This window comes from Pelmatolapia mariae, linkage group LG8, assembly GCF_036321145.2.
Source record: "Pelmatolapia mariae isolate MD_Pm_ZW linkage group LG8, Pm_UMD_F_2, whole genome shotgun sequence".
In the NCBI taxonomy this organism is placed as follows: domain Eukaryota; kingdom Metazoa; phylum Chordata; class Actinopteri; order Cichliformes; family Cichlidae; genus Pelmatolapia; species Pelmatolapia mariae.
This window is the reverse complement of record NC_086234.1, coordinates 21570611-21594383: the sequence shown is the minus strand read 5'-3', so window position 1 is coordinate 21594383 and position 23773 is coordinate 21570611. Positions and strand designations below refer to the sequence as shown.

The window sequence follows — 23773 nt, the reverse complement described above, 5'->3', positions numbered from 1 at the left end:
TCCATGATATTGCAATCGTCTGTACTTTGAAGGAGAAATTCCGGTTTTTAAGGAGTGACCATGCTGCCCAGTGAAGAGGACCACCCCTGGCCTCTCCTGCCGACCTCTCCCGAGCTTCCTGTCCGATAACGTCATTACGTCACTCTGCATCCGAACCTAGACCAGTCGCAGCCATTTTAGTCCGCGAAATAAACTTCAATCTCAGAGCTAGACGAATAAAAATTGAACACTTAGCATAATTCCGTTGACGCAATTTGGATACCTCGTTGCGGACCACGGCTCGGATGGATTCGCTTTTCAAGTCGTCATATTTCGGTAAGAGCACAAACCCGGGGCGGCGCTGTCTTGTTTTTAGCATGTTAGCCCATGTTAGCTGGAGCGAGCTAACTGGAGAAAATGTAAGGAGGTTGTTGTTGAGGAGCATTCGTGATGTGCAGACCTAGACAGCAGAGCGTGGCTTGGTAAGGAAAGCATGGACAAGGGTCATTTGGCTGTAACTTGATGTGTATTTATTCCCTTTCCTAGAAATGACAGTCATGAAAGCGCTTCATTATATTTTATGGTCGTCGCTGTCTGTAACTCACTCACCTGTCAGATTTAAAGTAGCTAGTCAGCCTTAGCTTATCCCACACCCACTCGCCTCTGCCGCTGCGATAACAGCCCAGCCGTCTCACTCAGTAACACTCCCTCGGGAAAATCTATTATTGCTGCTTAAACAGACTAGCCTTTTGTGAGTATGGTGTTTGTGCAAGGTGTGTTTTTATTTCAGCTATTTCCTTCTAGCTAACTGCGGATACTGTCTGAATTGCAAGGCATGGCATACAGTGTGTTAGTGAGCCGACAGGCCAATTTCTCAACTAATACTGTCGCAGTGTACTGAGTCTTCTGGCTTACGGAAACACCGGCATGTTCTCTTCCAGCCTTCCTAGTCTAATGAAGTGAAAAAATAAATAGAAGTAAAATAAAGATGTCTAGAGGTTGTGGTGCAGCAAATCCAAACAGCCTGTGTGTGAGTCATGCAGACTGGCAGGAAGCGTCTATTCAGAGGCGGCTCTGTCGAGTCAGCGTGTCACTGTAAAGTGTGAATTATTCACGTTATCTTAAACATTGTGCATATGGTTGCATGGGAACGGAAATATACGGAGGCTGTAGGTTATTTTTTTCTGCCTTTTAGTGTAGGGTTAGTTTGCAACAGTACTGCGGTTTCCAGTATTGCGGTGCTTGTCGTGCAAAATAGAACAGGCCAAAGAAGCAGACCAATGCTCTGGGAAATTAGGGGCTTTTATAAATCCTCCGAGTCGCAGTTTTAATTTTGCTTAGGTGTCACCGCACTGAAACTTTTAGTGTGGCTTACCTGGTCTATTTGTACGGGTTCTTTCTTCTTTCTTTCCTTCTTTTGAAGGGGATCTTTTGAGCAAAGTCCCCTAAGGCAGCCAGGAAGGAAACGACACCACATGTGTGTCTGTGGGAAACAAGAGCAGAGCAGTGACTGTGACTGAATGAGGCAGGGTGATGACATAATTCCTGTCTTATCTCTGGTTAAAAGCAGACATTTTTGTCCTGCAGACCTGGTCTATTGAAAGCTCAGAAATCTGCAGACTCAAACTGCTCAAAAGCGGCTCTCACGTACGCCCTACACATTGTTCTAGTGTTTGAGCTGGTTTCATACTGAAGAATAACATGCTGTGACCTTAAAAAAAAAAAAGAAAGAAAAAAAAAGAGTACTTGATTTTCTTTTTGTTGCTGTGCCATGCCAAACAGGCCTGTTCTAAACAGGACTACATGACATGGCAGTTCATCGGAGGTGATGTTCAGTCTGTGCGTTTTTCTATGAAGACTGTGTGGACACTAGGTCTCAGACCTAGTTTCACAATTTCAGTTATCTCAGGCTGTTTAAGAGAATGGGTGTGTGTGGCTGCCTTATCACTGGGATTCTCTACAGGGTTATTTGTAAGATGGCCCATGACCTTCTCTTCAGACATGTTTGCAACTGCTGTGGGTACATATCTGTGTGGCTGCAGCGATGGCTGCAAAACTATTGTGATTGTAAACTACTTTCCATTGCTTTTAATATTGTATAAATGTTTTACCTCTAGAATCCTGCTCTCTTGATTAAGAAATGTTGTCCTTTTTTTCTATATAGGCCTTTTTCTCTCAAGACAATCAAGACACTGTTCCCGGTAAAATGCCATAAATTATGTCACCTGCATGGCATGAGTGTAGCCTGTTTTTTATTTTATTTTTTTATAAGGCAGTGAAAGAGAAACAAGAGCCTAAGGCAGCGGGCACACCCACATTCTGTCATCAACCTGGACACCTTTGTTGACTTGACTTATTACCTAATTGATCTTCCTTTATAACGCTGCAGATAATCACACGCAGATAAAACCTGAAGCCAGTGTTAGTTTAGTTAATCTTAAAATCCTCTGTGGCTCGTTTGGCTTTAGCTGAGAACACCTCACTGTGCTAACATCTCCAGTCAGCATTGATAATGTAGAGAAATGCCTCCGAACCACCATCTGAAAACTGAAATCTGTTTGACTTTTCAGAAGTCTCACCAGGAGGATTTGTTTTTAGCTCTAGTTTAGCAAGCGCAGTGATCTAAGGATGGCATAGTCATTCATAGGCTGTTATTTCCATGGTACCTCGGCTGAGCTCCAAATACTTTGAAAACCCCTTTCGCTGTCTTCATCCCTACCTATGCAAATACTTAAAGTTAACTTGACTGTGTTCGTCGTCATCGCCCTGTACAGGCATTTTTTTTTTTGTTGTCGTTGAAAGGGAAATTCCTCAAAATAACACATTGTAACAATAATCATGTCTAAACTGGTTTGAAATGGATGTTTGCACATGTGCGCTGCAGCCCTGAACTTTCGTAAATACTGCATAATGGTGCTGCGTGTGAGAAGGGAAAAATCTGATGCAGGCAAGTCAACCATTAAACGGTCTTTGTCCAAAACAAATGCAAAGTTAAAGTACACGTGAGCACGGCAGTGGTAGTTGTTCGGTGAATTCCCGCCTGCTCATGTCTTACCCAGGCAGCTCCCTCGTGTACTTGTCTTAAGGTGACCATCCCGTGTTGTGCGCTACATGTGAAGACGACTGCAGTCGGTGTGCTAACCTGGTTCTTGCATCATTGTTCAGAATTCCCGTGTGAAAAGTGTTTATCTTTTCAGCCACTGCCATCTGTAAATATCAGCAAGCCCAGCATTAACTCAAACTGATGTATTGTACATTCGTAGTTTGTACAGTGTTTGTGCAGGATCCAAAGAAGAGCTTTGAGTGTCCTTCAAGAAGCCTGGAGAACTGTTCCTGGAAAAAGACAGTTCGGCCTGTGCAGTAGAACAAATATTGACTTTCAAGCTCACTGGAATTGTAAAAATTGTTTTAGCCTCCTATAATCTATTTCCATGTGTGTTTGCACACATTTCAATAAATTACTGCACCCATTTCCGATTTTCCTATCATGATATAAAGAAGTGAGGCGTTGCTCAAGATCTTATTTTGCACATTACTGTAGAGAAAACTGGATGACAAATGTGTGCAGACAGGGAAGCGAAGGGTGTCCTTGTTTATGTGTTTGTGATTGCACCGAACAGTGGTCTGTGTGTCTGTAACACGCCCACGGGCAGAATCATAAACAGTAAAATATACATGCAGCTTCTGCATCTGGAAGCTGAAGCCAGTCGTGCGGCACATCTATTACCTGTATGAATGAGTAGCGACTGCTCACTCGCTAATGTTAAGCACCCTTTTGTTTCTAGAGGTGTGTTTGTGCACATTACCCTTTGATGAAAAATGCGCCGCTTGTTGCCTTGTGCCATTAAAAGAACAGAGGGCACAGCAACATGCTGCGCCTGCCATCTGGATCTGCTCTTTGATTCTGCGAGGGGCGCCACCGGTGTTTATCCCACAAAACCTCTTCAGCTGCGACAGTTGTTGGGCCCTTCCTCTCTCTTTCACTTCCCCCTTTCTCGCACTCACTTGTTCGCTCAACATGTACTCGCACATGTCACTGAGGTCTGGCTGCTGGAATGCTGCCCTGCTGTTCTCTCCTGCCGTTCACTCTTGTGATACGAAATCCATCTAGCTTCATTTTTATAGTCTGACCGATGTAAGTTTTTGAAGTGAAGTTGTTGAACAGGCTAAAATATGCTAAACTGCATTTGTTACTGCTGTTAAGGAGGAACTCGCATCAACAAGATAACTGTCAATCTTACTGTAATGCACAAAATCAGTTTGTTTGGCCCCTGCATGGTGGAGAGTTGAGCAACGTGATGTGGCACACAGGTGCCTAAAGGTTGTTGTATTAAGATCTTGTCATACTGCTTAGCAGCCACACAGCAATGGGCTAAAATAACCAACTTTTAGCATTTATGCACGTAGAATACCTTTTATAAAAGCATCATTTTCACTGCACAAACACTCCATACAGAAGCACGGGTATGTACATGGGCATGCAGTATGAGAAATGTGGCACAAGGCTATTATCTTTCCAGAGTGTCAGTGAATTGATGCACGAGTCTTATCCTAATTAAGTTATCTACTTTGCACACATCTCAGAGAGGATTAAAAGCTTCTTTGTGTGGCTGATTGATTCCTGTTCTCTGCCTCATACTGCAGTATGATGCTGCACTACAGCTGCAGTTTCTGTTGTCTTTGTATAGACGATCATAGTGTGCATGTTTTCCCTGCGACCTTTGAACGTGATTTTTCAGACCCAGATGAAGCTTTGAGTGTCGGCCACATCCATTGCAGCATTTTGAAGTGGTGCTTACCATCTGTTTTATTCGCCGCACCTTTTAAAGCAGCATCACAGTGGCACCATGTTTTGCAGATCGAATTTCTCATTAGGTTCAAGTAGTTGTTTCCCAGTGTGGTTTCTCTTGCCCCTCTATTATCTTAAACTCTGGTCTGGTGGTCTGAAAACACACTAATATTCAGCCACTGCTTTTCAGAAATAAAGGAAAATAAAGCTTGCTGCTTTTTTTTTTCTTCTTTAAATGTAACAGCCATTATGACTAGACAGAAACAGAAGAGAGTTTTAGTGAAACAGGCTTAGCACTGAATGTGGTGTAGGATTATACACTGACTGTCCAGTGTCACTGAGTCATCTGAAAAAAAGGAAAAAATGATGCACATCTCATGATGTTTGTTTTTCTCTCTCCTTCCAGATTCGACTCAATGGCTTAGTGTGACTCTTCACAGCAACTAGCCAAGACTTCTTTCTCCGTCCCTTGTCTGCTGCTTCCTCAGGTAGGAACGGTCCCATCAACAGCTGATATACAGTTACCACCCAAGGCGATGGGTTTTCTTTGCATCAGCATCCCAGCTGTGTCCAGCAAGCTAACAGACAAACTGCATTTGTTTTAACAAGTAGTGTGGGAACAAGTATCCATCCATCCGTTTTTCTTGATCACTTCTCTATTTCAAGGCTGTTTTTGTTTTGAAGTGTGGTCTTTTGGACAGACTGCAGGGATAACCAGTCCAGGAGTGTGTCGTCCATCCAGAGGATGAGACTCGATGGAAATGCACTGGAGTATGTCGCCCTGTTGCTTTTTGTTCCAAAGTACTTGGTAATTTAAATTGCTAACTTAAAAAAGTAGGCTTATGTCTCTCTTTAGATGCATGCACCCTTCTTAGAAAATGTCTGACCTCTACAGTCACTGTGTGAAACACTGTTTCTGCAGTTTTACCACAGAAAGCCACTGAGGTTACACTGCTGAACTTCAAGGCGTGAATTATCGCTGAACCAGGTTGTTTTAATAGCACATAATCATCATATAAGAGGCAGTGAGTGGTGATGGATTAGAAACCAAAGTTTTGGCGACTGGGGTGAATTTTGTAGTGGTTGCAGCAGTTAACATGGACCAACTGAGAATAAATGTCAAGTTAACTGGCACTGACTCCCCTGTTAGTACTTAATGCCAGATTAATGGAGCTGCAGACTCTTGATGTTGGTCTGTGAAACTGGCACAGATCTTGAAGGAAAACTGTAGTGGAGCGCTGCGAGAGCAACTGATTTCAAGTCCAAGCATTTGTTGCATGTCTTATGGTGCTGCAGTCTTTGTGGTCTGTGTGATGCCTTTGACACTTGAGGGGAGAAAAGAAAGCAGCAATAGGAACAGGGTGCTTCTCAGCCAAAAGCAGCACATCAGGATGGTTATTAAAGAGTGCTTAGGTCCAGGAATGGATAGATTTGGGTGCTGTTGGAGAGCGATAAATGGCTCAGACCGAGCAGACTGTTGGGACGCCATGGATACTAAACTGTTTGTGTTGCTCCCCAAAATGTTTCCGTTCCCTCCGTTCGAAACCACCACAACGACGTCATGCTCCGGATTATGAAGCCTGTCGGAACAGAGGGAACATTCATGCACAAATTGGCGTTGTTTCTCTTGAGCAGCGGTTTGAAGTGATTATTCAGTATAATAGCCAACCCAGCTGGCTTAATGAATAATTTGGGCTGCGACTGAGCTGTTCCAGATGGCTGAAATGAAATGCCACCCTTAGCATTTCACCAGTTGGGTGAAGCAGTCATACCAACAGGATGATGATGCTGATTATTCTGAATTAGCGTTATTTTCGAGGAGCCCACAAAGTATCGTTGAGTGACGCATTCCTCCTGTTGAGGAAGGATTTTAACTGATACTCCTCTTTATCTCTTCTTTTCTGTTGCTCTTACACAGGTAGCAGGGAGACATTACACACAGGGACGGTGACCCGTCGGTTGCTTGCCTCAGAGCCTCCCCAATCCCCTTCTGAGGCAGGATGGAGCCCCAGGCTTCCCAGAGGCAGTTAGGAGCAGAGGGGGATTGTGAGATGTCAAATCTACTGGTGCCCAGTCCCCAGAGCGAGGCTGTGACCCATGAGATGGAGGAGCTGTCGCTGCAGCCCACACAGAGCCTGCCTCCGCTCAGTGAACGCAAAAATGGTGAGGATACACTGCTGCCACACAACATCCACAGGTCATCTCTGTTGGCTTCCCACACTTCCTGTCTTTGCTGCAGCACAAACTGAGTGACATTATTTAAAAAGGAGTGAAAAACGTAGAAAAGTGATATGAGTAAATCCCTCTTTCTGTGTTATTCTCTAAGGTGTTAGAGAATAACAAGCATTATTATCAGCTACAGATAAAACATGCATACAGATAAAACACAGACAAAATAGTTTTGTAGATATAATCAGCAGAAACCATGTAAACTGAAGATGCCAAATACTGTATTTGAAGATTGCATTCGTTGATAGCGCACACACTGTCCAATAATGTACATACAAAGATGTGCAATCACTAACTTCCACTCAATCAGCCAATCACGCTTCAGTCCTCAACTCCTGATTCCTCCACCAGCTCGGCTTCTAAATCCTCACAGTGTCAGTGTTGTTTTGGCATCCACATGGGACTGAATATGACACTGATGGATGGCTATGCAAATACCAGGCTTTGGGAGCGGGTTCGATTCACCGCCAGCTTCTAATCGTGGCTTAGACTGGCGTATGGAGACCAGTTAAGCTATTCAGTCCAGTCACTGCGGTATTGATCATGATTCCCAAGAAAATCTTAATTCGTCAGATGCAAGTGAACAAATGCAGTGGGTTTTAATCAAAGCTGCTCCAGACTGGATTTAACACGTTCTGGGTGACTGTAGGATTTCTGCGCTGCCGTGTACGGCAGCAGGAGTTCGCAAGAGAAACGGTTCGACGGTGGAAAATTTCTGTGGAATGTCAACAGTAGTAGCACCCACTCATCATCTCGGCTTTTGTCATTTCCCCTCCAGTGAGAAAACATACCTCATACTTTCCACCCTCTGAGCCCTCCACAGCACTTTGCCAACCGCAGAGTCCCTCCTCTCATATTGGTTTTTATCATGCAGGTGTTAATCTGTCTGCCATCAGACGGCTCTGAGTCTTAAGCTGTGTCGAGCTCAGAGAGTCTGGAGGGAGAGGAGGAGAATTACAGCACCACTATCAGCAGGATGGAGTTTGGAGATTAAGGGTTTTGAGGTTGTTTTGACAAAGATTAGGAGTCTGAAAAGGAAGTAGCCTAAAAATTGAAGTTGGTAGGCAGAAGTTTATATGCAAACAAATAATAAGAATAAAACGAATCTCCACCAAGCTGTTGATTTTCTTTTTATGTTTGCAAATTGTGAGTTCTACCTATAATTAGCTTTGAGTGACTGACTTCTCTGAACAGGAAGTCCATCTCACTTGAGGTGTTTATTTTTGGAATTCGCAGTTTTAAGAAATGGACCAGAACGGGTGATAGACGCGTATCGCACGTGTTCTCTAGCCAAGTGTAGCGCTGGCTGATCTCTTGCAACTCACAAACTTTTCTGTCTCCGTTTGAATGTCACATGACAGGCTGACGTGCCTAAGCATGAGTAATACAGAAATGCACAACTGTTTCATGGCTGGATGGTCTGTCACGTGGGCAGCTCACAAGCCTCTCAGAAATATCAGTTTTGGATCAACAGGGTAACGGTGTGTTAATCAGTGTCAGATTTCAGGCCCTCTGCTGTGGAACCAGTTTGGATACAGGAAACAGACACCATCTCTACTTTTTTTGATAAAGCTTATAGTTAGGCCTGTATCAGGTGACTCTGAACACTCCCTTAGTTGTTCTGAAAAAGGCCTGGGCTGCTGGGGACTTCCCATAATGCACTGAGTGTTTCTTCTTAAGTTACCTTTTCACACTCTGTGTTTATCAGTAGTTATTATTGATCTCTGGCTCTCTTCTAAGATGTGAAGTTTGTCCTGCCACCCTGTACAGGGTTTTGGTAGAAGATGGTGTGGACGTGTCTGACTGATTTTAATCGAGTATTTTATGAAATTATTGTTTATCAGACTGAGAGCAAGTAAAGAAATGAATACAGGCCACGTTTCCACAAATGACTTCTCTCTTTTAGGATCACATATTGAAGCTTATATATAGATCATGTAAAATAGTTTGAAGCCCACAGGGAGGGGAAAAGCTGTGCTGCACAAGAATCTGTATTTCTTACTGATCCTTATCAAGGAAACACAAAGGCTTTGAACACTAGTAAAAACTTTAGCTCGTCCCATCTGTGCTGCTTCCTGGATGTTGGCTGTGGTTTCATACTTGCTGAAATCCTGCAGTCACTCAGGGAAAAAAAGCGTGCTGTCTGCAAGTAAAAAGTATATAATCTTTATTTATGATGGGTTTCATTAGGATGTTATCATTACTCATTTAATACTGTCCAAATAAATACACAGCGGTGGTTAGGAGTGCTTTTGACAAACTGCTGAGCTCACCAGCAACACTTTTCATTTCATCGTCATATTAAGCAGCTGTCAGGGTGTTTGCTAATGTGCGCCTCTGCCAGCGGCTGTGTAATCTCCCTACTGTTGAAATTATTAACAACTGTGAGCAATTAATTGTCTCAGGACAGCTCACACTACTCAAAGACACTCAGAGCAGGCTGCACTGTTACACAGCCACAAAGGACCGAAGTGCTGTACAGAATAATACACGAAAGACGTAAAACGAGAAGGACAATAGAACAAAAATAAGATTAAAACATCTCACAAGGTGTCAAAGGTGGGTTTAAAAAACTATTGAGAGGAGGCCTGTCTAATGTGCAAAGGCAAATTATCCCACATTTTTGGAGCTGCAGCCGGGAAGCAATCAGTATGCCTGATTCATACAGAATACTGGAACTTAGCAGGGACTCTGTGATAAAGACCTTATCTTTTACTCCACCCTGGTTGTCTCCACTTCCTCCATACTCTGAAACACTTACACTGTCCAGCATTCAAATATTTTAACAATAACCATGCTGTTTTTTCCTGTCTCATTTCTTCTTATCTCACGAGTTTGCCTTCAGTGTCTGATTGCTGCAGATCGTCATTAGGAACACTTTAAAGAAGGGCTTAAAATCAAAAGGTGTCCTGAGTTTTAAACGTTTCAGTAGTTATCTTTTAATTTCTTTTAGTTTAGCAAATCTGAGCAGAGAGGCTGAACTGAAGGCGCAGGCAAAGCAAACGCTTTACAAAGGCGGTCAAAGCTGCTGTGTCTCCAAAGTGTTTCTTTCCTAAGTTTTATTGGCGTCAGCCTGCTTACACATAATCTCTAATATATATTGTGTGTGGTACTGGTACTGGTTTAACACCATTCGTTTCTTTTACTTCCTTATTTCTGTGTGTGCGCATAAACGCCTCATTCATATCATCCACAGTTTCCCTTCACACTGCTGAGGTCACAGGTCATCTTGTGTTTGTCAGTCTGAGCGCCGTTTCCCGGAGGAATTCGGGGACAATGTTGTTTACTGGAAGTCTTAACTGAATCACCTTAAGCATACATGCCTCCACCGAAACCTCGCTCGCAGTGTTTACAGAGCGCAGTGAGAGTCCACGTTGCTGATTTTTTTTGAATCGGCAATGATTTCTGTAAATGTTTGACCGGAGCTGCGGTGCCTTTAATGCCAGTTTCGTCTGTAAAATGAGCATCAGTTATGAAAACGATTAGGCGGTAAACAGATGGGAAAGACAAAATATTGGTGAGGCAGCTGTTTCCTGTTGTGTCGTAGGAGTTTGTATTTCACAGTAATTTTGACGTGTCCCTTCCTGTGAATACAGAAGTGACTGTACTTGTGCCCGGTGCTTAACCTGTGGGCATTTGCAACTCCCACTCAGTGTATACGTCCCTGTGTGACTGTCTCTTAATGAAATCCCATTAAAGCTGTGTGCTGGTGTTTCTGAGAGAAGCAATTTCTGCTGAGCATGCAGTTGTTGCTGCCTTTTTACGTTCAGTGTCTGGCAGTGCTGAGTCAGCAACTTGATTTTTTTGCTTTGAAACTCTAAGGAACTAGTGCAGTCTGGTCTAGGGCTCCAACTAATCTGCAAATTTTCTTCAATTAGTCGACGGTCATCTCAATAACTCTTATCTCTGCTACCTTTGGGCAAACCTCGTGTTCCAGGCTCCACCTGCTGAAGTCTGCCCACCTGTGAAATCACCCTGTTGTCTCGTCTCACAGCAAATTCAAATAATGACCCAGGAAACATGAATTTTTAAATAATCAGCTGTGTTTTTAACATTGCTCGATAAGACCGTCAGAATAAAAATGAAATGGCTAATATTTTTATTTAATACAAATTAAAGTCTTCATAGTATTTAAGCAAAAGATTATGTGCAAATAGGAAAGTAAAAATGGCTGCCGTCTATAAGCTCAAATAAAGCTTCCAATTCAATCAAAAAGATTTTATTTTCCAGTCCAAAATAACAAGTTTCCAAAGTTTACAGATGATTCATTGGACGTGCTCTGGAGTGAGGCCTGCTCTTATCTTTGAGACGATGTCCCCAGCTGCTGATAACAATGCTATCTGTCGTGACTTCAGCTATTTGAGAGGTGCAGATTCTTTTCAGGTGTCCCTGTTTAATGGTTTACTATCATATTTCACTCATTAGCTAACAAAACTGAAATCGTGTTGGCTTAGCAAACATCATTCTGAGAAGCTACCTACAGGTAAGCTAACATAAACATTACTGTACAAACAGCAGCATAAACGAGGTATCAACGCTCCGCGCTCTAAAACTGCGCCGTTCAGTGATGACATCACAGCCCCCGTATGCGGCATTTAAATGCTTGTAATGAAGCAGCAGCAATGCTTTGCACTCTCTGCATTTAACTTTGTTTTCTGTGCTTTTACATTTAAAAAAAAAAAAAAACAACTTTTATTTTTTATTTTTAACATTTTCTTCCAGCCTCCTGTTTCGCGCTCCGTTCTTCTTCATTAGTGTTGAGTGCAGTCTTACAAAAACACTTTTACGTCTTATATGATGTGTCGACGATACAGACGAGGCAAACAAACTCATCTCAAATTGGTTTCAGTGAAAATGGGAGTAGTGTGAGTAGAGGTGGAGGAGGGGTTAAAGGCTCTGTAACATAAACATACCACTGTGGGAGGACAAGCTCTTTGGATGGTCTTATTACTCTGTGGTCAAGAGGATGTGACTGGCTTTCAGCTTTTAAACAAAGGTGAATAAATGGTTGATAGAATATCTTTAAACACATGATTCCATTATTAATATTCCTGTCCATGATTTTTCATGTAGTTTAGAACATTTGAACAAAATGTTGTGTATTGAGTCGTGAGTGTTTTTGTCTGTGTCTTTGTTTAACTAAGAGATAGCTGTGCTTTAGATCTTCACACTGCAGGCTGTCAGTGATGAGTTATGACAGGGGAATTTTTATTGCCTCCCATCCCTCAGCAGCGACTGTTACAGTCACTATTGGAGTCTTACCAGGGAGATTTGAGGAGTGAAGTAACAAAACAATAACAGGGTCTTTGGTTCAACAGCCTAAAACGCCAGAATGATAATACCTGGGAGAGACTCGCCACGCTAGCGTGCACCTCCTTGTTTAACCCCGTTTGTAAAGATGTGATCAGCTGCAGAGCATTTAGCGTGAAAGTCTGCGCAGTCATCCTAAACATGAAAATATGCGTAACGTCAGCACGATGAGTATGCTATGAGTTGCATTAGTGAGAAATTTTTCTCGTCATCTTTTGAGTTTTCTGTGCTTTTCTTCCCTATTTTATTTCCCCGCTTTCGTAGTTCTTATTAAGCAAGATTTCTCATCTTTTTCTCTACATAGCAGTTAAATTTGCTTTTCCATGTTTGCTTTCAGTGCTGCAGCTGAGACTCCAGCAGAGGCGAACCCGGGAGCAGCTGGTGGACCAGGGCATTATGCCACGTGAGTAACTGCAACAGCCACCCGCTGGAAGGTATTGTGGCGTGGGTGGGAAATAATAACATAGTGGTACCCTGGTTTATACTAATAACTCAGGAGACATTTAAAAAAATGATGATAATAATTTGTGAATAAAGTAGATTGATGAAAATGTTTTGTATTGCAGCTTTGAAGAGTCCGGCAGCTTTCCACGGGCAGATTCGCAGCTTGGAGAGAGCCCGGGTAAGTTTTTGGGGAAAAAAACTACATAAATGTAAACTTGAGTTGTTGTTGGTAACAGTAAAATTTAAATAATTTATTGATCTGTGTCTGCCTTCCTCTCCAGACTGAGAATTTTCTCAAACATAAGATCCGCAGTCGTCCAGAAAGAGCAGAGCTGGTCAGGATGCACATCCTGCAAGGTTCTAATAATTGTCTATTTCACAATGCACAAACTTTTTTTTAACAAGGCTTTAAGTATTGTTTCCTGTGGTGCTTTAAAGTGTTGAAATAGAAAGACTGATGTCATATCTAAGCAAGAAAGGATGTATTTTTAACTTGATGTTAGAGCATTTAGCTGATTTGATTTATGACTGATTGTGTAACAATTTTTATTGTCATCCCCAGAGACCGGAGCAGAACCTTCACTACAGGCCACTCAGATGAAGCTGAAGAGAGCCCGACTAGCGGACAACCTCAACGAGAAGATCGCCCAGCGACCAGGCCCAATGGAGCTGGTGGAGAAAAACATTTTGCCGGTGGATTCCAGCGTTAAACAAGCCATCATCGGTGAGAACAGAGACACAGTGATGCTGATCCTCTTTATACATGATTTTAGTTTACGTTTAAATTCATCTGTACAAAAAGATGTCTTTGTTTGATCCTTTGAATAATAGTAAAAATTACAAATCTTTTATCATCTTTCAGTGGGCCAGGTGAATTATCCAAAGGTTCTTGAGGAAGACAGCAACGACGCTTTGTCCCCGGAGCAACCGGCCAGCCAGGAGTCCCAGAGCTCTGCGCCCTCACCGGTGGAGAGCAGAGCACCAGAGACGCCCTCTCCAGTAGCACTGCCCAGCACCATCCTGCAGGTCAGCTGGAGGCCCAGACTGTTGTTATTTAACGACAGTGAGATTGGAGGTTTTAAGTGTGTCCCCCTCCACCCATTATTTCTTTGCAGCCCCTCCCAACAACAGACTTCATGAGAGTAATCGCCACCAATGAGCCGCCTGCCAGCCACCCAGCTGTCACCCTCACTCATCCAGTCGCTACAGTTGTACCTCCAAAACCAGCCCCAACACTGGTGAAAGTAAGCACAACGCATCTGTTTCCATTTTCTGCTTTTCTCTGACTGTTGTTGAGTTTAACACATGTTAATACTTTTTCCCTCCACGTTTGCTTCCACCAAAGCAAAGTCAGCAGAAAGCTCCCTCAGAGAAGAGTCGCAGTAAGAAGGGCAAGGAGCCGAAGCCGAGGGTGAAAAAGCTCAAGTACCACCAGTATGTTCCCCCAGACCAGAAGCAGGAGGCCAGCGAAGCACCTATGGACTCCTCATACGCCCGGTTACTGCAGCAACAGCAGCTGTTTCTCCAGCTGCAGATCCTCAGCCAGCAGCAGCAGCATTACAACTACCAAACTATATTACCAGCACCGCTCAAGTATGTGTGCAAAGCAAATTACAAATACTAGCCCCCCCCCCCGTGTAAACATTAAAACCAGTGTTATTCTGCTGTTTTATTTCTACCTGTACTTCAGACGGGTTTCTTTCTATTTTTTGTGTTTCTAAACTAGTTTGACGTGCTTGACATTTGATTTTTAATCATGAAACAAAGCCAAATATTGTTGTTTTCAACAACACAGAGGGCCATCAGCGCCAATAACAGGCTTGTGCCTAATCATATTAATAACTAACAGGATGTTGATGAACCAGCTGCTGTTTTCGTGAAAGTCTTGGCAGCAGCGGCGTAGCGAAGCTGTCTTTGAAATCGCTGTTGGCCTGTGATTTGGTTGACTGGCGTTGTTAGTGAGGCAAGAGGAACAGGATGGATGGGCTGTTTGAACCGATTTCCTCTCCTTGTTTTCCTCTTTCTGCCTTTCTTGTCTCTATAACAACACCGTCCCTCTCTCCCACCTCCACTTCCTCTTTTTTTGTTTCATATTCCTGTAATTCAGAAATGATTTCCTTAAAAAAACAATCACCTCATCTTTGTTTGTCTTCCCCCCCCCCTCTCTGCTGCAGACCTGTGGCAGAGGGTCAGAATAACGGTGGGAGTACACTGCCAACTTCTATTGTGGTGTCTTTGCCCACTGCACCTCCCCCTGCTGCTCTGCCTACAGCATTGGCCCGGCCAAACAACTCGCTGTCCAACCGCAAACCCGGTGTCCTGCCTGCCAACCTGGAAGAGATGAAGGTATTTGTTCAAAATCACATTCATAGGCACTTTGGAAATTTCTGTTTAACTGACCCAGAGAAAAATAACATAGACAAAAGTACTGGGCGACTACTCCTTAATCTTTGAATTCATTTTTTTTCAGTCCCATTGCTGCAGGTGTCACCTAGTTATGCATTTAGCCTTTATAAATGTTTGTGAAAAAACTGGGCCTTCTAAAGAACTGACTGAATTGAAGTGTTTTGCTATAATAAGATGCAACCCTGCAACAAGTCTTCTCCTGAAATTTCCTCCTAGATATTCCACAATCATATTTTCAGTGGAAAGCACAGCGGCTCAGCCACAAAGTGTCAGACCATGTAAAGTTACAGAGCAGATGTAAAAGTCTGGCTTGCTTGGCAGAGGAAGTCCTACCCTCCTCTGGCATTAACATCAGCACAAAAACGGTGCACCGTGAGCTTCCTGACATGGGTTTGCTTGGCAGCTCCTGTGGGTGCGATCTTTGTTGAATCTTTAAAAACTTGACATCATGTAAAGTTGCAGAGTGCCGATGCACAAAGTGTGTAAAGTTGTGCTCTGCTGACTCAGTAACTACAGCGTTGATGCGTCCACTGACTAACTACAGTCTGGTAAATCGTCCATCGCCCTGTGTGACTGTGGCATAATCCATGGAGGTGAAAGTAAACCCATCGGTGTCTCTCACCCTCTGTGTCTGCACACAAGTGAAAAGAGTGAAATCTTTGCTGTCCACGACTCACAACTATGATTGTAGTGGGGTAGGCAAAACTCCATCGATCAAGTCCAGCATTCAGTTACGCTGTCGCCACACTCCCATTATGTTTTGTCATTTTTCAATAAATCTTAAAAAAATAATAATAAAGAAGTCCAACATATAATGTTTCTAAAATGAGAAAACTACACTTAACCTTTCTGGTGGAAACCTTTCATTTTGCCAGAGAACAGAAGAAGTAGAACAACAACAAAAACACAATCCTTTGTGTGTTTCAACTGCCTATCCTAAAGCTAAGCATTCAGAAATGTGCTGAAGTGTGGTATTTGCTTTATTACAGTGTTATTAGAGAAGATTAATGCCACTATGATGCCTGTGCACTAAATCAGAAACTCCAACATGAAGCAGCGTGTCTTCGCATAAAGCCTGAAAACTGCAGCACGTATGAAGTCGGGCGCTTGTGGCTGGTATTTGTTGGTTTTATGATGGATCATCGCATGAGTCATGCAAGATATGATGTGCTTTAGACATGCTGTTTGGTGGATTGTTGTCCCTTGAAGCACAGCCAACATGTTTCCAAAGTTTTCTGCGTCTTAATGCAAAGCCAACCATCTGCTGTCTCCAGCTACAAATTTAACAAACACACGTGAATTATGTTAATCTTTGTTTTCTCTTCTAATTCTTGGCAATAAAATGAGCACATTTCCAAAGAGAGTGAACTGCTCCTGTAAAAATAGACTACTAAAGTCTAAAATCTGATGCTGACGTGATCCTCCTTTTGTCTTCCCAGGTGGCCGAGCTGAAACTAGAGCTGAAGCTTCGTGGCCTCCCAGTGTCGGGAACAAAGACGGATCTGATAGAAAGACTGAAGCCTTTCCAGGACAATCCCAGCACCACTGCTGCTGCCAGCATTCCCACTCCTGCCGCTACTACCCTATCTGCCATCCCCATGGAGGTTACCACAACTACCACACCTGCTGTAGTCCCAGTCCAGCAGGTGGCTCCAGAGAGCATGAGCTCTACGCCGCCTGTCTCACCTGTTCCTTTTGATCTCTCCACCCTCCAGCAGGATGTAGGGATGTCTGAGGGTCTGTCTGAAATTCAAATGCTGACCTCGGTAGGGCCACAGTCCTCACCGTCTTTCAAAGTCCCAGAGGAAAAGGACAGAAGGCTCCACGAGAAGGAGCGGCAGATAGAAGAGCTGATGAGGAAGCTGGAGCAGGAGCAGAAGCTGGTGGAGGAGCTGAAGATGCAACTGGAAGTGGAGAAGAGAGGTCAGGGTGACTCTGCCTCTATGTCCCCCAAGATCGCTCCAGGAGCTGCTGTGAACTCTGTTCCTCCTGTCCTCAACTCTAACCTGGTGAAAGTCGAAGGTGCAGTCCTGTCAAATTGTTCATCGACTGCTGCTGCCATCCCAAGCTCAATCCTGGGTTCACAGGCACTCTCAGCACCTGTGGCAGGTGTGGTGAAGTTGGAGGATGTGACTGTTTCTTCTGGCAAGCCGCTGCAGACCCAAACCAAGCTCATCACACAAATCCAGGCCCCAGGTCAGCCTCAAGTAACCAGCAGCCCACAGCTCCTCTCGCAGTCCCAGAAAAGTCCCAAACTCCGAGCCCAGCCACAGTCCCAGCCCGCACCCCCCAGCCTGCAGCAGTTCTTCATCAGCCACTCGGGTGGTGTTTCCCAGGTGTTGGGTCAGCCTCAGACTTTGTTGACAGCAACTGGCCAAGCTGGAACACAGATCCTCCTTCCAGTGTCACTGCCCAACAACGCTACTGCAATCCAGCTGCCAAGCACCACCGTCAGCCTGCAGGTGAGTGAGCCAGTGGCGTAGCATGGCAGAGGGTGTCACAGAGTAAGCGCGTGTTGATCTACTATAAACTCATCTTGGCATTATTAATGATAATCTTAATATAAAACCTAGAAAGAACCATCTCGACTCATCCTCTGTAAAGTTAAGGTCTTAAAATCTCGCATGTCTTTCCTCTGCACTAGCCTGTTCTCCAGGCCACAGTCTCAAACCCAGGCCTGGTCCATTCCTCAGTCCCTCAGCTGCAGACCACCAAGGTGGAGATGGCACCCAGCCAGCAGCCGCTGCTACAAGTGAGTCACGTCTCATTAGTAGTTCCAGTTAGATTAGTAATTATTCTCTATAGCTCTATACAAAAGCCACAAAGACCCGTGATGCACAGTGGTCTGATGTCAGACTCTCTCATGTCTTGGCAGACTCTGACTATGTGCAATAACACTGCTGGCTTGGAGAACCAGAGTAGACCTGAGATGAATCCCCACTGCTTTTTGAGGAGCTCCCCAGAGAATAAGCTCTCTCCACGAGCATCACCCAACCATCAAATCTCCAACGGGCCCCTCAATAAGGTGTCTATAAGGAATTCAGCATTTTTCTGAACTAAACTCTTCAGATCTTCACATATTTCTCTATCTGACTCGATCTTTTCTCTGTCATCTTTGCAGCCTTCCTCTCCTCAGCCCACCTTCATCTTCCAGCCCACCTCCCTGGTTCCCCAGCCTCCTAAGACCAGAGAGCCTCCCCGCTATGAGGAGGCCATCAAACAGAGCCGCAGTCTTCACATCAACAACGTTTCACAGGTTAGATGAAAACAAGCCACAGCTGACACACACACACACTACTGAAACTGATGTGTGCAGAGTACAGAGAAGCATAAAAAACGTAGGCGTATACTTCCAGTTTTTCCAGCCTTGAGCAGCTTTTTCGTTTTTGATTACAGCGTCGAGTCTCTTAACGTCCTTAAATGTCTTTTCAGGTTCCCACAGCAACCAGCCAGCAAATGGACGACCTGTTTGACATCCTTATAGAGAGCGGAGGTAAGTTGGTGCACACTGACGGTGCAAAGCAAAACGTTCTGTTCAGTGTGAAGAAGTTTAAAAAGCCCCAAGTGTCAGAGAAACAGTGAATAAGCTGCTGTGTGGGCAGATTTGATGTCAGTTTGATAGCACGCATTTTAAATTGGCAGATTCGAGCTGATTGCGGCTGATCTGATATCAGCCTTTTGGATATTATGTATGACAGAGAACACGTACCGTGTAAACCGCAGACTGCCAAAAGGGGTTACTTTTACTCAAGTAATTTGGAAATGTGAATTTGACTTTTTCTGCATTGATGAGTCATAAAATGCTCCGATCATCCTCACACTGTAGACTAATAAAAAGCGAGAGAATCTCTGAATTCACCATGACAGCGACTTCTATAAAAGCTTCTAGGAGTTGTTTTTAAGGTTAATGAGACGAGATTAGAAGGGGCGTTCGTGGAGGCTTTCCTCCTTTAAAAATAAACCTCCTCAATAAATTAGAGATGCACATCCCTAAAAATCCACTTCACAAAGCACCACTGCTATTCTGCTTGTGAGTGGGCACAAAGAGAGTGACACACAATCTTGAAAGAAGTGAAGAAGAACTAAAAGAGAGCACTAACACAGCCACACCGACCTCCATAACTTCTCTGAAATCTTTGTTGGTGTGTCCAACTAAAAACTCTGTACAAGTGTTCAAAGCTGACAACTCCAGAACAAAGTTGTGTGACATGTGAGAGTCACATGTTACTCTTTTAACTGCGAAGCGCTCATGTTTTCAGAGGGGCAAAGGCTCGGTGCTGCTTTGCTACATGAGTGTGTGGATGCTTTGTGAGCATTAAAGGAACAAATCATTTAAAACTGTAATTTGAGGGAGAGATCAGGGAAAGAGTCCGTATCCTGAAGCTTAGGGGAGATTGGTTGATGCAATAAGACGATAACTTAAAGCACACGAGCTGATCAATGATCAAAGAAGGAAATTCATCCTTTGAAATGGCTGTTTTTTCATGAGCAGTAGCCCGAAAGTTATTGACCCATAAGTAAGCCTCATAATTGGTTACCTGAGCTGATCTTAAAGGATGTGATTTATTTCTACAGCCTGAACTCTGTTTAAAAACTGATACGATGTAAGATCACTTTATAAATGAGTTCTTTTTTTAGATCCACTGTGGACAAACTAACGTGTTTAAATATGTCAGTTTTTAATCTGCATCCTTATTTGATCTTTGTTTTCCCGCCTGCAGAAATCACTCCGTTTATCCAGCAGAACTCACCGGTGTCTCACCCCAAGACACTCCCTGTCACAGCCAGCATCACCACCCTTCCAGTCAACACCGTCCTGTCCAGACGGCCCCCGCAGGTCCAGGTAGCCCCTCCTTCCACACTTGTGAACCCGTGCTTGCCCAGTCTCTCGTCCCTGGCCACGGACAATCAGCTGGAAGCCTTTCTAGAGGGGACGCTGGCCGAGACGCCGTCTGCGTCAGACCCTCGCACGCAGGGCCTGATGGAGGAGCTGCAGGCCCAGCTCATGGACCAGCAGCCCTTCTCACCCATGGACACGTCAGAGCTGTCTTTCTGCGATTCCTCCTCGCCCCCGTCCTCACTCAACATGGGCCTGTCAGACCCGGCCCTGGACAACATGGAGTGGCTGGACCTCACCATGCCGCCGGGTCCTGGCGGGATGCTTACACCACTGGGGATCCCAACGGACTTCCTGGATACACATGACCTGCACTGGGACTGATGGAGGCTTTGATGATGAAGATGGAGAAGTGTGAAAGATGGATGGATGGATGAAGGGAAAGCTTTAGAGATTTTAAATAAAAAAAGAATAGTAATAATAATACATAAAAGGAGAAAACATGGCTTTTACGTGCCATACCACTCTACCAGTACATCCATACCATCTGTAATATTCCCACTACTCTAGAGGAAGAGAGGCTGATCCAAGCAGAACTACAGCAGGAGTTTGCACAGCTTTAGGAGAGAGTCCCGTAACGACTCAGTGGCCAGGAAAGCGTCCGCCGAAAGGTGACTGCGGTCACGCTGCGCTGCAATAAAGGGATTTTTAATCAGAATAGACTTTTTAGTGTCTGATGTCATGATTTTAGCAATCATAAACAGAGCCAAGGAGACAGAGCCAAATGCTGAATGGAAGAACAGACTGTTTGTAAATAGAGTTTAAACCACACTAAGAAAACTGAGCTGAGGGGATCATTTCTAGTAGAGGTAGAGGAAAACTGCGTCTGTTTTACTCATCGTGATAGATCAACGTGTCAGACAGTTCCTGAAGGTCTGATATGAATTACACTCGTGAGTGCTGTCACATGCAGGGTTAGAAAATCTGGTGATTACAACATGACTGGAGGCTCAGACTAAAGTAAAAGGAGACTTGATTCTCTATAACGACGCACCCGATGCTAAGCCTGGGGTTATACACTCAGCTAGCTGCCAGACTGAGGTGTGAAGGAATGTCTGAATGAAGTCGAGCCTCTGTTCACACTGGTCCGTGATTTGTTTGTAACAGATGTGACTGTTTTCTCCTGACTCCCGTCAGTCAAGCTGATCAACCAATGACTCTAAAGAACAACACGACGAGAGGAGGAGGCGGCGGCTCCTCCCATCGACGTGAGAGCTATGCACTAAAGAGGCGCACAAATCTGACGACGCGCCTTGCTGACCTCAGAACAAGGAAATGTGAACGCTGCATATCCAAGGCGATCGTCACAACTGTGACATAAGATCACGTTGCCACTGGCTGCGCAGATACTGCAGTTGTCCAAGTCGCGTATTGTGAATGTACTTTTAACAATATCAAAAAGTGGGACTTGACTCTAAAAAAAAAGTTGGCAGCTTTTTTTTTCGTTCTTCTTCTGATTAGCGAAACGGGAAAGGGAACAAGTATCAATTTGCAGACACACATCTGTAATAGGTGTGCTGCCAGTTATCGGAAGATGTCTTTGAGCTTTAAATCTGGGTGTCCCGCAGTATGCCTGCACTTTGTGTGTGTGTGTGTGTGTGTGTGTGTGAGACAGGAGAGGAAATTGCTCTAGTTTTTTAAAAAGAGATGGGTTGCTTTGGTTCACAAGCCTTTTCAATACGGGATCGACTGCTGATTGGAGGAATCTGAATACTCTAAAATAATATTCCGCTGGTTTAAGGGCGATACATCAGCTGCTGTGGCTTGTAGACAAAGTCAGTTTCCGGGCAGTGTGTGAGAGAAGCATGCCTGTCTGTGTCTGTGTGTGTGTGTGACTGTGTTTGTTTGTCTTTGTCTTTCAGTCTCTTGCATGTACAGCCGTGTCTCCGTGTGCATGATCGTACTCGCGTTTGGTCTCTGGCTGCTTCAAACTCAGCTGCCACCCTGAAGTTGTCTAAAGGAATTTGCAAAACATCTCCCAAGTCCAATCATTTGCAACCTGCTTTGCATATTCCAAATTTGTCTCTTTGTAAGGCTCCCGATGACTGTTTTACTGTTTTTCTTTTATCTGTGTCGTTCATTTGGAGTAAAGTTTTTAAAAAAAGAGAAACGCAGACACCTTTACAGTGTGATGCACAGCAGGAAGTAGTCAGTGAAGGCGGCCTTTTAATTGAAGGCATCAAAGTTCACTCACCTGAATATTAATTCTTTGTATTTGTTTATGTTTTTGGGACAGATGCAGTGTAACTGTGTGGGACTTTTTTATATTATAAGACTTTTTTTAATGTTCTTTTTATATCAGTCAGTGAAATCACGTTTACATTTTAACCACTTTATCCTGTTATTATGGTCGTAGGCACTAGAGGGCGATGTTTCACTTCTTTTGTGGCTTCACGGCACATCGTCAACAGCAGCTGTTGATACTTCAGGGTAACAGAAACAGGGGAAAAAAAAAACTAGCAAATTAGGCAAAAATGTTTAGATTTTTTTTGCCTGTAAAAGCAGTGATGTGGAGGCCGGAGCGGACTCTCTTCCTGCTGCGGTCCCACATTGTATCACCTGATCAGGCCAGGACTCGCAGATGTGCTTGGATCCCAAACGAAAAGCGAAACGCCAAATGCTGCACACACTTTCTTCTCAGCTTCTGCTGTTTCGTCTTTCAGCTTGTTTTAACAAACTCTCGTCAAGCCCACGCTCCTTCAGAGATGAGCTCGTTCTCTCGTTTACCTCCGCTTTGTGGAGCGCACTTCGACGAGTAAGATGTACGGTGAAAGTCACTGGCTGATTCATGTTCACCGCGTTTCTCCTCCTTTTGATTGTCAGCGTTAAAGGCTGTCACGTCCGATACGTTGTTGCCAAAAAGGCAGTGAAACATTATTACATTTCTCACTCTCATTTTTTATTTTTTTGTATCTCTTTTCTCTTTGTAGAATAAAAGTAAAAGATTAAACATTTAATCTTGTTTTATGTGTATATTTTTGGTTTTTTTCTAAGACAAAATCTTTCATATCAGATAAACATAAATCTCTTTGCTGCAGTAAATCCACACGTTTGTGATGCGACACAACTCCCAGCTCGCTATTGTGGCTGCTGACTGGCCCAGGCAAGGACAGCTAAAAGCAATAATAGCTGCTCTCCCTCGACGTATGCTGTACTGTATGTCAGATCCTGCCTTGATTTTATTCGTGTAAGAGCCTTTACTACAGAGTAATACAGTTCAGACGCACTTCGTTATCCCGGAGGGGGAGGGAGGGATGTGTCGGGACTCATTTTTCTCGTGGAAGAATTCCTGCAGGTTTTCTGAACATTGCCGTTTGCTTGTTAGACTTCAGCTGCCTGCTCCTGCTCTCTTTATTCACCTGCTATGTTTATCATCCTGTGAACACTGTATATTTGTTGGTGGAACAAAGCTCTGTGGAGGATATTTAATTTACAAATGAGGCACTGAGAGGCTCCATCCTCAATCGCAGATTGACGCTGAAAGGTTAAAAACAAAGGCTTCGCATTGTTAGTAGTTCCAGTCCCCTCTCTTTATCGCCGCCTCCCATGCCATGCCTCTTGTTGTTTGTAACGCCATATGTTTTGCACATTGTGTACATATTTATATAGATGTAATGCATATTTTTATACATGTGTAACATCCATGGGCTCTCTATTTTGTAAATACTCAAAAAGATGTATATAAGTACTGTATGCTTTTATGTGTCAATAAAAAATTG

At 43.9% G+C, this 23773-nt stretch overlaps 1 protein-coding gene across 2 annotated transcripts; it reads left to right on the top strand.

Moving 5' to 3' along the window:
* Nucleotides 1–161: 161 nt before the first annotated feature.
* On the top strand, nucleotides 162–23773 carry mrtfba (myocardin related transcription factor Ba). Of its 2 annotated transcripts, none has more exons than XM_063481536.1 (17): nucleotides 162–315; nucleotides 5175–5256; nucleotides 6687–6931; nucleotides 12645–12710; nucleotides 12874–12929; nucleotides 13033–13108; nucleotides 13314–13475; nucleotides 13614–13777; nucleotides 13867–13995; nucleotides 14097–14344; nucleotides 14926–15097; nucleotides 16597–17619; nucleotides 17802–17909; nucleotides 18033–18182; nucleotides 18279–18413; nucleotides 18590–18650; nucleotides 19879–23773. In XM_063481536.1, the coding sequence occupies exons 3-17, from the start codon at nucleotides 6769–6771 to the stop codon at nucleotides 20376–20378; spliced, it is 3213 nt and encodes a 1070-aa protein (XP_063337606.1). In that variant the 5' UTR covers nucleotides 162–315; nucleotides 5175–5256; nucleotides 6687–6768; the 3' UTR covers nucleotides 20379–23773. The 2 variants fall into 2 exon arrangements, with proteins under 2 accessions (XP_063337606.1, XP_063337607.1); XM_063481537.1 differs by lacking the exon at nucleotides 162–315 and adding an exon at nucleotides 412–461.